The sequence below is a fragment of the Chiloscyllium plagiosum genome, unplaced genomic scaffold, assembly GCF_037043375.1.
Source record: "Chiloscyllium plagiosum isolate Xiang-an unplaced genomic scaffold, Cpla_swu_hap1 HiC_scaffold_11, whole genome shotgun sequence".
Classification (NCBI taxonomy): domain Eukaryota; kingdom Metazoa; phylum Chordata; class Chondrichthyes; order Orectolobiformes; family Hemiscylliidae; genus Chiloscyllium; species Chiloscyllium plagiosum.
Genome location: NW_028270149.1, coordinates 58037318 through 58054316, shown reverse-complemented (window position 1 = coordinate 58054316; position 16999 = coordinate 58037318). Strand labels below are relative to the sequence as shown.

Genomic DNA, 16999 nt, shown 5'->3' with positions numbered 1-16999 from the left:
CAGTTTCCTGACCCACAGGCCACAATCAGTGAAGATTGGGGACAATATTTCATCCTCACTAACACTCAACATTGGAGCCCCGCCAGGGGTGTGTACTCAGCCCCCTACTGTACTCACTGTATACCCATGACTGCATCACCAAATACCAGACTAATGCCATTTACAGGTTCACTGATGATACCACCATAGTCAGTCGAAACTCAGATGGCGATGAAACAGACTACAGACAGGAGGTGGAAGACCTGGAAGAATGGTGCACCGAGAACAACCTAGCTTTCAATGCTGGCAAAACCAAATAACTCACTATTGACTTTCGGCGGGATGTTATTCATGACTTCCTACACATTAACAGCACAGAGGTGGAACAAGTGGAGAGCGTCACGATCCTGGGAGGGGTCATCCACAACAAGCTTTCTTGGACTCTTCATGTGGACGCACTGGTTACAAAGGCCCAACAATGTCTCTTCTTCCTCAAGTAGCTGAGAAAATTTGGCATGATGGCGAATACCCTTGCCAACTTTTACAGGTACACTATCAAGAGCATTCTGTCTGGATGTATTATAACCTGGTATAGCAACTGTACCATTCAAGTTTAGAGACGGTTACAGAGAGTGGTGAACTTGGCCTGGACAATCACAAAGGCCAACCCCCCATCTATAGAATCCTCCTACCAGGCCCGCTGTCAATGAAAGGCCGCCAGCATTCTCAAAGATCCATCCCACCCTGGTAATGCTTTTCTACAACCTCTACCGTCGAGGAGAAGGTACAGAAGCCTGAACACACGCACCAGCCGGTTTTGTAACAGTTTCTACTCTATTGTTGTTAGAATACTGAATGGACTCACAAACTTTTAGCATTTGCCTGTACCAATTTTTTTGTTTTTGCCACTGTTTACCTATTACTTACTTATCTATGCTATTTAACCATGTCATCTGCCTGTATTGCTGACAAGACAAAAGCGTTTCACTGTGCCTTGGTACACATGACAATAAATTCAATTCAAGTCAACTCAATTCAAGTTGTTTCCTGCTTGAAGTTCTGTCAAGTATTGCTGCTAAGTCATACATAGGTGAAAAGTAAAAGCTGTGCCTGGTTGCAGGGATATTTGAAGACTGCCATGTTTCCCAGAAAAGCTTACCTGTTTGCAAGGCGATCATGTAAGCCACTAGTTTGTGGAATGTGATATTTTTGTCCAGCTGTTTTCTTGCACTGCATCTGCAACACTAATGCAGATGGGGAGAAAACAGTCAAAATCCAACAGAAAATTTACTAAGCAGTCAAACTATCGGGTGATAGGACATGGGAACAAATCTCACTTGTAATTATCTGTGGAAAGGAAAGAATTAGTGCTTTCAAGTAATATTTTCTTGTACTTTTCACATTATTATAGAGTTTTCATGGAATATATATTGAAGATTTGTTTTAAAACAGAAATGCAATTGAGCAGAACAATAGACAAATTATTCTCACTTACTTTATAATGCACTTTAATTCTTTTATCTGCAAATCACACTTAATTGTATTTTGAATCCAATTACAATCATTTTGATGTTACTAATGGTAATTTATTAGAAATTGATAGAAAGTGGGTACTCAATACCTAGTGTTGAAATTGTAGTAGTTTGTGGCTTATCATTGATGGCTTTATTGTGATCACAAACTCACCTCATATGTATTTGTAGACACCAATTATTAACTAATGAGAATTTGTGGCAAGCATACTGAAGATTTCACTGCAGGCTGATGTATGGGAATTGGGAATCGATCACTGACTTTTACAGGAATGGTGCATATGTAGGAATCCAGAATCATAAAATCATAGAATTGCACAGTACAGAGGCAATCTACTCAGTCCATCACCCTGGAGCCAGGTTTCTGAAATTAACTTTCATTTAGTCTATTTCTGTGCTTTTGTCCCATTTCCTTTAAAAAGTTTTCCTTTTTACAACTAATCTTTTAAAAAAAGTTTAATGGAACTTCCTTCCACTGCTGTTTCTGGTAGGTTATTGTGTAAACTGACAGACTGTTACATGAAATGTTTCTTCTAATTTGTCTCTTCTACTGACGAGTGGAAATAGTTTTTCCTATTTATATTTTTAAAACCCTTCACAATTTTGGTTATCCTCAATTAACATTCTATGTTTAAATGAAAAAGCCTTGATTTTTTTCTCATGTATTTCAATAACAGAAGTCTATATCTTGGCATTAACTTAGTGAATGTGTTTATATCTTGTCCATTGCCTTGGCATCATTCTGAAAGTAACGTAACTGAAATGGTGTACAATAATATTCAACTTAGTGATTCGTATATTTTCAGTATACTTTACTGCTTTGATATGTTCTGAAATTAGGATCCTACTCCTGTAGTTATACAGCTTTATTGGCCTGTATTCCTACTTTTAAAGATTTCTGCACCTAAATTTCTCAGTCCCTCTGCTTCACTACTATTTTCAAAATTTGTTATTTAGTGCATATTCACTCTCCCCATGGCCTACCATTCAAATACTTGACATTTTATTGCTTGAAACTAAATTCAGTAAAAATCAATGTAACGCAGTAAGCTGTCTACACCAACTTTGTCAGATAACCATGCTTATGACATTTGCTTCAACTGTGAAATTTGGCAAAATGGTCCAATATAGAATCCAGGTCTTTTGTTTATTTTGAGAAAAACAATGATGCTCGCAATGACCATTGGGGAGCACAACTGTTTTTATCCCAACAGAACAAAATCATCAACTAGACTCCAGATTACAGAGGAGGAAGTGCTGCATGTCTTGAAATGGTTAAAGGTGGATAAATCCCCAGGACCTGATCAGGTGTTACCGAGAACTCTGTGGGAAGCTAGAGAAGTGATGGCTAGGCCTCTTGCTGAGATATTTGTATCAACGATAGTCACAGGTGAGGTGCCGCAAGACTGGAGGTTGGCAAACGTGGTGCCACTGTTTAAGAAGGGCGGTAAAGACAAGCCAGAGAACTATAGACCAGTGAGCCTGACCTCGGTGGTGGGCATGTTGTTGGAGGGAATCCTGAGGGACAGGATGTACTTGTATTTGGAAAGGCGAGGGCTGATTAGGGATAGTCAACATGCCTTTGTGCGTGGGAAATCATGTCTCACAAACTTGATTGAGCTTTTTAAAAAAGTAACAAAGAAGATTGATGAGGGCAAAGCAGTAGATGTGATCTATATGGACTTCAGTAAGGCTTCGACAAGGTTCCCCATGGGAGACTGGTTAGCAAGGTTAGATCTCATGGAATACAGGGAGAACTAGCCATTTGGATACAGAACTGGCTCAAAGGTAGAAGACAGAGGCTGTGGTGGAGGGTTGCTTTTCAGACTGGAGGCTTGTAACTAGTGGAGTGCCACAAGGATCGATGCTGAGTCCTCTACTTTTTGTCATTTACATAAATGATTTGGATGCGAGCATAAGAGGTACAGTTAGTAAGTTTAAGATGACACCAAAATTGGAGGTGTAGTGGACAGCGAAGAGGGTTACCTCAGATTACAACAGGATCAGGGCCAGATGGGCCAATGGGCTGAGAAGTGGCAGATGGAGTTTAATTCAGATAAATGCGAGGTGCTGCATTTTGGGAAAGCAAATCTTAGCAGGACTTATACACTTGATTGTAAGGTCCTAGGGAGTGTTGCTGAACAAAGAGACCTTGGAGTGCAGGTTCATAGCTCCTTGAAAGTGGAGTTGCAGGTAGATAGGATAGTGAAGAAGGTGTTTGGTATGCTCTCCTTTATTGGTCAGAGTATTGAGAACAGGAGTTGGGCGGTCATGTTGCGGCTGTACAGGACATTGGTTAGGCCACTGTTGGAATATTGTGTGCAATTCTGATCTCTTTCCTATCGGAAAGATGTTGTGAAACTTGAAAGGGTTCAGAAAAGATTTACAAGGATGTTGCCAGGATTGGAGGATTTGAGCTATAGGGAGAGGCTGAACAGGCTGGGGCTGTTTTCCCTGAAGCGTCGGAGGCTGAGGGGTGACCTTATAGAGGTTTACAAAATTATGAGGGGCATAGATAGGATAAATAGACAAAGTCTGTTCCCTGGGGTCAGGGAGTCCAGAACTAGAGGGCATAGGTTTAGGGTGAGAGGGGAAAGATATAAAAGAGACCTAAGGGGCAACTTTTTCATGCAGAGAGTAGTACGTGTATGGAATGAGCTGCCAGAGGAAGTGGTGGAGGCTGGTACAATTACAACATTTAAGAGGCATTTGGATGGGTATATGAATAGGAAGGATTTGGAGGGATATGGGCTGGGTGCTGGCAGGTGGGACTAGATTGGGTTGGGATATCTGGTCGGCATGGACAGGTTGGACTGAAGGGTCTGTTTCCATACTGTACATCTCTATGACTCTATGACTTGCCTAATAATATTTGTTTTCATTTTATCAACAAATTCCCTACATGGCACTGTATGCAATACCTGCCATTGACTCTCTACCTCAGTTTTCTCCTTTAGATTATGAGTGTTTTCCTAAATTTTGCATATCCAGTGTCCTACTTTGTTTTGTAATTCTTCTGTGAAATCTCTTGGGACCTTTCAAGGGACTATATGACGGCACTGTAGTTAAAAGTGCAATGCAAACACCATTTGTCAAAGTCTATGCCATTGGATTTGCCACTTTGTCTTTTACAAATATGTGCTAGTTGTCCTTAGATTTTTATTCCTTAGTGGAACGTGATTGTTATTTGTTGCTGATACCCAATTGTTCTTGGATAAAGTTGCTTGGTAGGACATTTCGGAGGGCATTTAAAATCACGATGTCGTGAATCTGGAGTCAATATTGATCAACCCATGTAAGGATGGAAGATTTAGTTTCCTAAGGACATTGGTGAGTTAGATCTGTTTTTAAACTAAGTAATGATAGTTTCCATGATAACAATTACTGAGATATTCCAGATTTCATAATTGAATTTAAATTCCACAAGCCACCATGGTGGGGTTTGAGTCCATGTCCCCAGTGCAATAATTAGGGTCTCTGGTTACAAGTGGAGTGGTTTAGACCACCATCTTCGCCCTACATTATCACCAAAAGTTAAAATTACTCCCCAAAGGGAAGTAATTGAATGAAATTGACTTCTGGTAGAGTAGTGGAGTTGAAAACCCTGAAATTAATTAGAAACAGTTGAAAGTGCAATGGGAGAACTGAAGAGCTTACAGGATAGATGAAATCTGATGTCACCAGTTGGCCTTTCTCATTTGTGATTAATGTGTAATTCAATAATGTTGTTTTGTAAACCATCTGATTTCCAGACTCTGCACCGTATTCTGTCAGTGTTTCTGGGTGTGTCTGTATTACAAACATTTTTCCGTAGGCTGCACACAATGTCACAGTGATTGTTGCATTTGTTACGTCAGTGCAGAAGTTACACACATGAACATTCCCATGTTACTCACATAAACATTCCCACACTTCAACATTAGTCCTCATCTTATGCAATTATAAAATAGAATATGGATTTGGTCACGTAGAGTCATAGAATTTTTTACAACAGGGAACGATGTCCTTTGGTCTATGTGTTCATGCCTGATATCAAATATCTATGTATTCTCATCCAATTTACAATGTTTGGCCCATGGCCTAGTAACAAAGCCTAATTTAAAAGACAACTTCCCCTTTAGAGGATTATCTGACAAAAATAGAGATGCAGGTATGTCTTAGTACAAGTCACAAATATATTTACAGAAGATTAGAATTCAAGGATAGCAATGTTAAATCTAAAAAGACCACCACAGCTGATATTACTTGATAGCAGTATCTGAAGGATGCTAAATACTATCAGGCTACCTCCCTTAGGACATATAGAAGTTTTCTGACAGTTCACTGACAAATGGGCCAAGACTTAAATCCAACTCATTCATACTGCCAATGTTTCTTTCCTTTTACTATTTCTCTTCCTTCCTTGCCTGAAGGTGTTAATTTATTGTCAGAATATGGCAGTAGCTGAAGTGTCTGAAACACATGTGAGCCTATAAAACAAATGCTAGTGGCTTATACTCAGCACATCAGACCTGTACCCAATTTTAGCTTCAAACAATTTCTAATAACATTTATAAGTGCGCACTGGATAAAAGTCAGATCAGCATTGACATAACTGATAAAAAGTCTTTGATCTGAACGATTAATTCTGTTTTATCTCCAACTGCTGTGGAGTATTTCTAGCACTTCCTGTTCTAATTCCAGGACCTGACTGGTTAGTGTGGCCATACTTCTTAAAAATATACATGTTTTAATCCTTTTAATTTAGAAAGCTGTCATATAATGATAAAGGGAATGGTTGCAGGGTACATTATTTCTTCAATCCTAAATATTCTGCTTTGGTATCCTTCAGATGGGATGGCCAATCTTTACCTTATTTAGTGAAGACAAATGACACCATATCTTGATGGGAGATTGCCCATGTAATGCTATTCTGTTCTTTCCAATATGGAGAAATTCAGGTGAATTCTTTTCTCTTAAATCATTTTGAAGCCTTTTCTCTTACAAACAGCTCAGGTTAAAGCCTGACACTTGATTATTGTGAATACATTACCTACCTTGTTTTACATAAATATGTTTAAATGGAAATATAACAGTGCGGAGTATTGGTGTAGTCAGAATTTCCGTGGACTTCTCCCTCTTTGTCACCAGATCTTTAGTGAATTTCAGGAGAAATCTGTAATGCATTTATTTATTTTGCTGCCTCATTATAGTAAACATGCAAAACATAATTTTACTGCAAATGGAGCTATTTACAAGTATCTAAGTCTGTACCACAACTACTCTCATGGTATTGAGGAAAGAAAGGAGTATTTCTTACTGAGCATGATCCTCTGAGGAAGGACAGTAGATTCCGGCACACAGGCAGCAAAATCAACAAGCAGTTAAAGTTGAGGCAAGCAGCGGGAGCTCGTGCCCAGGCTAGTGCAGACTGCAGACAAAATCAGGAAAATGCAAGTAAGCCCCTTTGATTCTCATTGCACAGGTTAACCTCATTGTGACAATTTAAGGGCTGGTTTCAGCTTTCAGTGGTGGCAGAAAAGGGAGATGAATGCATGGGCTACCTGTTATCCATTGTGAACTGCACCATGTGTATGACTGGTCTCCATTCCACCATTACCAAAAGTTAAAATCAGCCCTGTTTAGTTCCTAATTTTTAAGACCTTTGCTTCTCAGGTTCAACAAAAAAAACTCAATGATAATTACTTCAAACCTTATGCTTTACAAATGCTGTAATATACATATCAGTGTTACAATCAGTCACATAACTTCTATTAATATTTCAGAGATAAGTATTTGATGTGATTGTATAAAGTAAGAAGTATACAGTGATGTGATAGTCAATAAAGGATGTATGATACTGTAAAAAAAAGTGCAAGGTATGATTTTTGAATCTTTGATCCCAGCAATAGGGTGGTGATATGTGAGTTTTGATTTATAATCTTCAAGGTTTAACTTCCTAACTCTCTTTATGTGAAGTTCTCTGCTGGCATAGTGGTGCTGTAGAATCATCGCTTCAGTGTTCAGGATTCTCAAGATGATGATCTTGCAGATTATAAAAACAGAAGTTGTTGGAAAAGCTCAGCAGATTTGACAGCATCTGTGAAGAGAAATCAGAGAAACATTTTGTGTCGAGTGACCCTTCTTCAGAACTCAGAACCCCAGTTCTGAGGAAAAGTCACTGGACACAAAAATGTTAACTCTGATTTCTCTGCACAGATGCTGCCAGACCTGCTGAGCCTTTCCAGCACTTTCTGATTTACAGCATCCACAGTTCTTTCAGTTTTTCTCGACTGTTATGGTGTGCACAGCCGCATACAATGTTTTTACATCATGGACTGGATAGGATTATTACACCTTTTGGTAGTATTGTTGTATAACACAGTGTGTAGTACATTGTAATTTAAATATAAAAGTCTTACACTCCAGTTGTATTATGTATTGTGTATATACAGGAATGTTCTATACTATGTATAGCCTTGCATACAATTGTGCTTTAATACACATCGGTCACATAGCACAGATATTTCTAATGGTGAATGCTCAATTCACATTCAAAAGCAACATTTTGTAGTTGCTATATTTAGCCATTTAAGCGGAAGGAATCTTAATAATGTAGTTGCTGAGAAGACCATAGTACATGCAACATATGAATGTCCAGGTGCCGAAATGTCCTATACAATTGATCTATCATGAACTTTCCTTAAAAAAGATCAAGCAGGATTCAACATCGGATTCCCCGTCTGCTAAAGACGTACAGCTCGGGTTTTGAAAAGAGTCTCTTGATACCACATACAATAATGCCTAATTCCCCCCTTATATGGTCTCACTATCTATAGTTTCCTACTCCGCATTCTATCACCATCTTTAAGCTTTCTGTACAGTCCCAAAGACACCATTCGAGATTGGCAACTGTATCTGATTTAAAAAAAAAATCATTTTCTTAATAAGACTAATATTGTTAAATTAAACTGAATCTTGAATAAAATGTACAACTATGAAACCAGTGGGTTGCCTCGTGTCACCTTCTTTATATTCAGTGCATCATTATTACAAAATACAGAATTGACTTGTGGAAATTGACAGAAACAATCATCTGCACTGTTCGGCAATGTCAAAACATGAAGAACCCATCCACACCACTTACAAAGAGCATTTGTTTCCAAAACAGTTCATCAACAATCTATCTTCCCAAGACAAGTCCCACAATGGAACAAGAAGTAGGTAGTTAATGCCCTATCACCTCACAATTTTCAAGACCCATCTTTAGACTATTTTACTTTAAAGTTTTCATGATCAAGAATGCCCCTTCAGCAGGGTCTGCCTGGTTTAGCTATAACTACCCACATAATTGTTCATGGCAAACTGATATTAGTCAGTGATGCTGAAACAACTGAAGCAGAAACAGATTTAATGCTAAATTTAGTGTCTCACGGACATTCTCACTGTATACCACTGTGGCACTGAGCACCCACTCCATATTCCACTGCTCCAGAGGGCATTCTCTCATTGCCTTATCCTTTCTATATCCGTTACCCTACAGCACAGTCTCTCCCTAATCCATTTCCCCGTTGAGCACCTGCTCTGTATCCTAGTGTTTCACAGTGCAACACTTTTATGTCTATAAAGTTATGTCTGATTAATTCAGTGCATTTCTTTTATAGTCAAATGTAAATTAGATATTTCACAAATTAGCAGAGTTAATAATTCTATTAACACTTTTAGGAAAACATCAAGATTATTCTAATTGCATAGTACTGAAGAAAATGTTACAAATGTGAGAGCAAACTTCAAGAAAGTATCAAAGTGTATACTCACTCCAAGAATTGCCCTTGTGTAGAAAAATTCTGGATTGAACTCATAAAACATGTAAAAATAGACAAACAGAAAGATGTTGATTCCTAGCCACACCACCTGGAAACAAAGAATTACAGAGATTACTTCATCTGTCAGCAGCAAAATCATCTCTAGCCATTGTGACTGAAGTTAGAGGATTCAAGAGTACTGTAGTTTAAATATTGTCCTTACAATAACCAAAGCAGACAGCCCATGATTAATAACCCAGTTGCTCATGGTTGCACGACTCCTGTTAACCAACTAGTGTTAAAGTTAAATTACCTTGAGATTTATAGCTATCAGAAGGGGTGGGGAAATGTGTTGACAAAGTCAAACTTCAAGGAAGTAGTTCTTAATTTTCTGGCAAAATTAATTCTCCTTCCTGTCCATTTATCTATTCCTGTATTGAACATGATCTCATTCAGGAAATGTTATGGTATGTGATTTAAGTGAAACCTGTCACACGAAAACTTCTCAAAGCATATCACAAGTAAATGCCTTTCACATAAGATAGAAATAGTTTTATTTACATCATGTTTTTTTCCTGACTGTCAGATTTCTTAAAGCACTTTACAGCCAATGGTCATTGCTATAATATAGAAAATGTGAATGGCAATTTGTGCACACCGAACAGCAACTTGATAATGATCAAGTAATCTGCTTTTGTGATATTGTTTGAGGGAAATATATTGACCAGGACACCGTAGGAACACTCCCCTACAACTCTTCAAAGTAGTCCTCTGGGATCTTTCCCTTCCATTTGAGTGAGTGGATAAAGGTATAGTTTAAAATTCTATGTGAAAGGCAGCACCTCGAGCAGCGCAACACTCCCTCAGTATTTCACTGGAGTATCATCAGCTTTGCTGTTTGTTCTCAAACTCTGAAACTCTTTAATGTTTAACCTTCAGATTCAGAGGCAACTCAGCTACAACTTGCAATGAATTTCCGATCAGTCGAGAATTTTTTTTTGCTGCAGCGATTCTGGAAGGTTGACAAACAGTTGTAATGAATGCCAGAAATTGCCATCTCTGTAATCGTGAAGCCTGCATCAAAAGCATCCAGGGACGACATTTGAAACTGATGTTAGAACCTTTGCTTATGTGAAGTGAACCTGTTCCTACCAGCTCATCAGCTGTTCACAACATTCATGGTACCAACTTCACAATTCCTTCTCACCACCAATATTCTCCGTCCATGAATCTAGATCCTAACCAGTACTGAGGAGCTGAATTTGTCCTCTTCAATCTGGTAAGATGTCTTTGTGGTGTCCACTCACTTAAAGTATACTAACAAGGGCTAAGACTCGGTATTTGGTGGCAAAATATAAAAATGAGCCTAAATCCCCTTGAGATAATTCACTGACTGTTATTATGATGTTCTACTGCAAACGGTTTCTCCAACCGAATCCTGTCCAAATCTGACCTCTACACATGTACAGCAGACATTACTGATCAGAAACCAAGATCAGAAACTTTCACTGAATTTTCAAATCCATTTGTTTCACTGAGTGATATAAAGAAAGGAGAAATACTGGGACCACTCAGCAAACTAGGCAGCTTCTGTAGAGAGAAATAGATTTCACGGCTAAAACCTTGCAAAAATGTCGAAGTTCCACAGTCAGGACTGGATCCTGAGCCTGCATGGTTGGTTTGGGGAAACCTAGCCAGGACTTTACCAGTACCAGTCAATGCAGAGGTCCTAACAGGACTGCCATCCAGTTAAAGACTGTCTCAGAGCAATTGGCTCAATCAGAGAATGCAAAGTTGACAACTGGTGATGATGCAGATTGTGGCAATGGGAAAAGGGGACCGTCATGTTAAGAGAAGAGAGTTCTCAAGACCAGGTTAATTTAAATGCAGTCAACCCTCCAGCTGCAGCTTCAGGGGTCACAGGGCCCTTTCATGCATCAGCGATTCAGGAAGGCAACCTTGGTTTACTTGGCGGCCTCTCCACAAGACGGAGACCAGTCACACGGATAGTATTATTAATGAGCTGGTTTGTACATGTTATGACACATCTCCTGCGCAGGCAGGATTGAACACAAACCTTCCGGCTGAGCAGTTGAAACACTATTACTGTGCTGTGAGAGCCTTCCAATCATTGGGGGATATGTCAGGGGGAGATGAAGTGGCTGAAAATTGTTCCTGCTTCCGCTGACATTTCTGTCCTGTCAGATTTCCATAGCGACAGGAAAACATCAGGTTCCCCACCTAAAGTCATCTGCTGCTAATTCACAGCCCATCTCAGAGGACTGGTTAATTCAGCCCAACATTTCAGATTGGACTGATAAACGTTTACCAGCATTTTGCTCTCTGTTTTTATCAGTACCCAACTGAGTTCAGCTCAAAACCGGGTTTTTCCCACTTATAATGACTTACTGGTTATAATCACACACTATGCCGTTTGAAAGTTTGAAAATTATTTTATCTTTGATAGCCATTCAACACTCCTTCCAGCTGATTTTGTGTTTTTGCATTTCAGGATCACAAACTTTGCAAACCAGTACTTACCTGCAGCTGAATTGTTAACCCTATTTCTATGCTTCTTAAAAATGCAATGACTTTGTAATCATGGTAGCCTGAAATTAAATAATGTTGCATAGAATCACAGGGGCAAACAGCATGGAAACTGGTCCTTTGCCCAACTTATCCATGCTAGCCAGGTTTCCTAAACTGAACTTAGACCCATTTGCTGTAGAATGGAAAATCTTTTAATTTGCCTGTGTTTGGCCCATATCCCTCCGAACCTTTCCTATCCCATGTACCTGTCCAAATGTCTTTTAAATGTTGTAATTGTACTCTCTTCTACCAGTTTCTTTGGCAATTTTTTGCATATATGCACCACCATCTGTGTGGAAATGCTATCCCTCCGCTCTTTTTAAATCTTTCTCCTCTCACATAAACCCCTCTAGTTTTGGACTGTCCTGGGGAAAAGAACTTGGCTACTCACCTTATCTATGTCCCTCATGATTTTGTAGACCTCTGTCCCTCAACCTCCTATACTCCAGAGAAAAAAATCCCAGCCTGTCCAGCCTCTCCTTATGACTCAAACCGTCCGGCTTTAGTAAAATCCTTGTCAATCCTTTTGAACCCTTCCCAGTTTAATAAAATCCTTCCTATTGCAAGGCAACCCTCACAATTGTATTCAGTACTTCAAATGTGGCCTTAGCAATGTTTTGTACAACCATAACATGATGTCCCAATTCCTGTACTCAGTGCTCTGACCGATCAAAGCAAGCATGCCAAAGGCTTTCTTCATCACCTGTCTTGTCTGTGATGCCCTTTTCAAAGAACTACGTACCCGCACCCTTAGGTCTCGCTGTTCGACAATCTTCAATTGAAGACTTATTACAGGTTTCAACCATTGCTATTAAATTGCTTCTTAAAGTTTGAAAGGGCTTCATTTGAAGATATGATTATACGCTTAGAGGAGTACTGCTCATTATCCTTCCACACCTGTCCTTGGAGTCTAGCATCTGTACACACAAATACTGACAAACATGAATGCAACATCAAACTCTGTTGTGTGGCTATAGGATAGAGGCATGAGCCAAAACCAACACAAACCTTTTAACTATATGCGAGTAAAGGACATTATATCTTTAAAAATTACTTTATTGATGAGCTCTTTCAAAAAATGTTTTAAAGTCTAAACACCTTGTAGCCAGGAAAATTGAATATTCAATCCTGCCCTTCCTTGAGGTAGATCTCAGGTTTTGCCAAAATATTACATTTTTCCCATGCTAATCCATGATGGTAAATTACCAATTTTTCTATATTCCATGCATTCGCATACATGAACAGTAACCCTGATTTAGACTTCATCACTTTCTCTCTTACACTGACTTCACATATTGACAATCTACTCTCTGCTAGTCCTACATGTCTCTCTGAGTATTTTGCACTCCTACCATTCTTCTCTTTTAATCTCTCTTGGTGCCCACACCCCTGCCAAGTTAGTTTAAAACCTTCCCAACAGCACCAGCATATCACCCTGAAAGGAACTCAGTCTTTACACTGGTCAGGTGTTGTACACATGCCATCTCCTCCACGGCTAGTTCTACTGTCCAAGCAATCCTCCCTTCTGGGTTAGCATTCCAGCTCTGTACACACTTGAGGTGATATGTGTACTGATCTGTTGCCTATACAAAGCATTTTCTGGTTTTTGTATCTGGTTTTCAGAGACAACAGTATTTTGCTATTGGATTAATATCTGGTTGGAATAGATCATTATATGGTAAATTAGATGGAGATGATCAAATGTTGTATTACAATTTATATACCATGTTGCTGAAATGTGTGTGGGGGACAGTTCTGTTGCTTTGTTTTTTCATAAATCAATAGAATCCCTACAATGTGGAAGCAGGCCATTCAGCCCATCGAATCCACACCAAAACTCCAAAGAGCATCCCACCCACAGCCACCCCATCCCTGTAACCCTGCGTTTTGTGTGGCTAATCCACCTGCACATCCCTGGTCACTATGGATCATCTAGCATGACCAATCCACATAATTTGCACATCTTTGGATTGTGGGAGGAAACCGGATCACCTGAAGGAAATGCAGCAGACACAGGGAGAACGTGCAGACTCCACACAGTCAGTTGCTTGAGGGTGGAATCGAACCTTGGTCCCTTCCACTGTGAGGCAGCAATGTAACGACTGAGTCCTTGTTTATTTTAATGTTTACATTTACAGTGAGTGACTGCTGTCGTACAATAAGAACCATGAACTTGAGAAATGCTATGATATTTTAAGATATTGTAAGAGGCTAGGACCAATATTCATTCTGATATTTCTCTCCCTTCCCATAAGGAAGTTTCTAACTTTCAGGTCAATGCTTTCTCACCACAGCACACACAAAACAGAGAAGCTGCCAAGTCAAGGAATCAGGGATTTTTACATATACTTACAGACATTGTCATCTGTTTCCTCAGCTCCTCACTACATGGTATTACTCAAATGATTTGTTAAAATTTATTTTTGTTATAAGCTTTGAAGGTGCTTTTGAAGGATTATTGATGAGTTGCTGCAGTCCACCTTGTAGATAACACAGCTATATTGTGCTATTTGGAGGCAAGTAAATTTAAGGTGATGTTTCTGCTCAAGAAGACAGGATAGACAGGATAGATCAAGTGAATCCTTAGAAGAGTATAAAGACAGTAGGCGTATACTTGAGAGGGAAATCAGGAGGGCAAAAAGGGGACATGAGATAGCTTTGGCAAATAGAATTAAGGAGAATCCAAAGGGTTTTTACAAATACATTAAGGAAAAAAGGGTAACGGGAGAGAGAATAGGGCCCCTCAAAGATCAGGAAGGAGGCCTTTGTGTGGAGCCACAGAAAATGGGGGCGATACTAAATGAGTATTTTGCATCAGTATTTACTGTGGAAAAGGATATGGAAGATATAGACTGTAGGGAAATAGATGGTGACATCTGGCAAAATGTCCAGATTACAGAGGAGGAAGTGCTGGATGTCTTGAAACGGGTAAAGATGGATAAATCCCCAGGACCTAATCAGGTATACCCGAGAACTCTGTGGGAAGCTAGAGAAGTGATTGCTGGGCCTCTTGCTGAGATATTTCTATCATCGATAGTCACAGGTGAGGTGCTGGAAGACTGGAGGCTGGCAAATGTGGTGCCACTTTTTAAGAAGGGTGGTAAGGACAAGCCAGGGAACTATAGACCAGTGAGCCTGACCTCGGTGGTGGGCAAGTTGTTGGAGGGAATCCTGAGGGACAGGATGTACATGTATTTGGAAAGGCAAGGACTGATTAGGGATAGTCAACATGGCTTTGTGCATGGGAAATCATGTCTCACAAACTTGATTGAGTTTTTTGAAGAAGTAACAAAGAAGATTGATGAGGGCAAAGCTGTAGATGTGATCTATATGGACTTCAGTAAGGCGTTAGACAAGGTTCCCCATGGGAGACTGATTAGCAAGGTTAGATCTCATGGAATACAGGGAGAACTAGCCATTTGGATACAGAACTGGCTCAAAGGTAGAAGACAGAGGGTGGTGGTGGAGGGTTGTTTTCAGACTGGAGGCCTGTGACCAGTGGAGTGCCACAAGGATCAGTACTGGGTTCTCTACTTTTTGTCATTTACATAAATGATTTGGATACAAGCGTAAGAGGTACAGTTAGTAAGTTTGCAGATGACACCAAAATTGGAGGTGTAGTGGACAGCGAAGAGGGTTACCTCAGGACCTTGACCAGATGGGCCAATGGGCTGAGAAGTGGCAGATGGAGTTTAATTCAGGTATATGCTAAGTGCTGCATTTTGGGAAAGCAAATCTTAGCAGGACTTATACACTTAATGGTAAGGTCCTAGGGAGTGTTGCTGAACAAAGAGACCTTGGAGTGCAGGTTCATAGCTCCTTGAAAGAGGAGTCGTAGGTAGATAGGATAGTGAAGAAGGCGTTTGATATACTTTCCTTTATTGGTCAGAGTATTGAGAACAGGAGTTGGGAGGTCATATTGCGGCTGTACAGGACGTGGGTTAAGCCACTGTTGGAATATTGTGTGCAATTCTGGTCTCCTTCCTATCTGAAAGATGTTGTGAAACTTGAAAGGGTTCAGAAAAGATTTACAAGGACGTTGCCAGGGTTGGAGGATTTGAGCTATAGGGAGAGGCTGAAAATGCTGGGGCTGTTTTTCCCTGGAGCGTCAGAGGCTGAGGGGTGACTTTTTAGAGGTTTACAAAATCATGAGGGACATGGAAAGGGTAAATAGGCAATGTCTTCTCCCTGGGGTGGGGGAGTCCAGAACTAGAGGGCATAGGTTTAGGGTGAGAGGGGAAAGATATAAAAGAGACCTAAGGGGCAACTTTTTCACGCAGAGGGTGGTACGTGTATGGAATGAGCTGTCAGAGGAAGTGGTGGAGGCTGGTACAATTGCAACATTTAAGAGGCATTTGGATGGGTATATGAATAGGAAGCGTTTGGAGGGATATGGGCCGGGTGCTGGCAGATGGGACTAGATTGGGTTGGAATGTCTGGTCGGCATGGACGGGTTGGACCCTAGGGTCTGTTTCCATGCTGTACATCTCTCTGACTCTGTGACTCTAAGAAGTTGCTTTATCCTGGACAATGATTGATCTTCTTGTGTTTGTTGGAGTTGCACTTATGCAGGCAAGTGTAGAATATTCTATCAAACTCCTGAGTTATGCCTTGCAAATGTTGGGAATCAGGAGGTGAGTTACTGTTTTATGCTGAGTGTTCTCGTAGTTTCAGTGTTGTTTCCATAAACAAAGATTCCTCCACGAAGCAGACTAATATCTAAGTATAAAACCATGAAATATCACATCAAGCAAAGCAATCAATCAAGAATATACAAGAAATGATGCAGTTAGCTTAACATATTAGAATTTCTGCTTCATGTCTTACCAAAAGATAGGGAGACGCTTTACAGAACATTTCCTTAGGAAACTAAATGGGTATAATTAAATTGACCAGTGGATAAATTGTACATGGCCTTTGGAAAAAGTGGGTTTAATTGGTGTCTACTCACACTTTCCATTCTGGTGTATTTGAGAAATTCTTTTTAAAGTTCGTCATTCAGTTCTGAGTTTGTGGGTCAAGCCCTGTTAATAATTACAACCTTATGACTTATTACATTAAAATTCATATATTATACAACAGATTGCACAAAGCCCTCAATCGCACAAGGACAGG

The 16999-nt window shown here is 39.9% G+C and overlaps 1 protein-coding gene across 2 annotated transcripts in view; it reads right to left on the bottom strand.

The window, feature by feature from the left end:
• The window catches only part of LOC122557176 (NADPH oxidase 2-like), a 40449-nt gene extending 23693 nt beyond the window's left edge, over positions 1–16756 (bottom strand). The window contains exons 1-4 of one of the 2 annotated variants that reach the window (XM_087992103.1): positions 16712–16756; positions 9309–9404; positions 6811–6921; positions 1139–1223 (exon numbers count right to left, since the gene is read on the bottom strand). In XM_087992103.1, coding sequence (XP_087848229.1) covers positions 1139–1223; positions 6811–6921; positions 9309–9404; positions 16712–16741 — 322 coding nt within the window. In that variant the 5' untranslated portion in view covers positions 16742–16756. Of the gene's footprint in view, positions 1–1138; positions 1224–6810; positions 6922–9308; positions 9405–9518; positions 9582–16711 lie in introns of those variants that run through there. The other variant, XM_043704575.2, reaches the window with a different exon arrangement.
• Between the last annotated feature and the right edge of the window lie 243 nt (positions 16757–16999).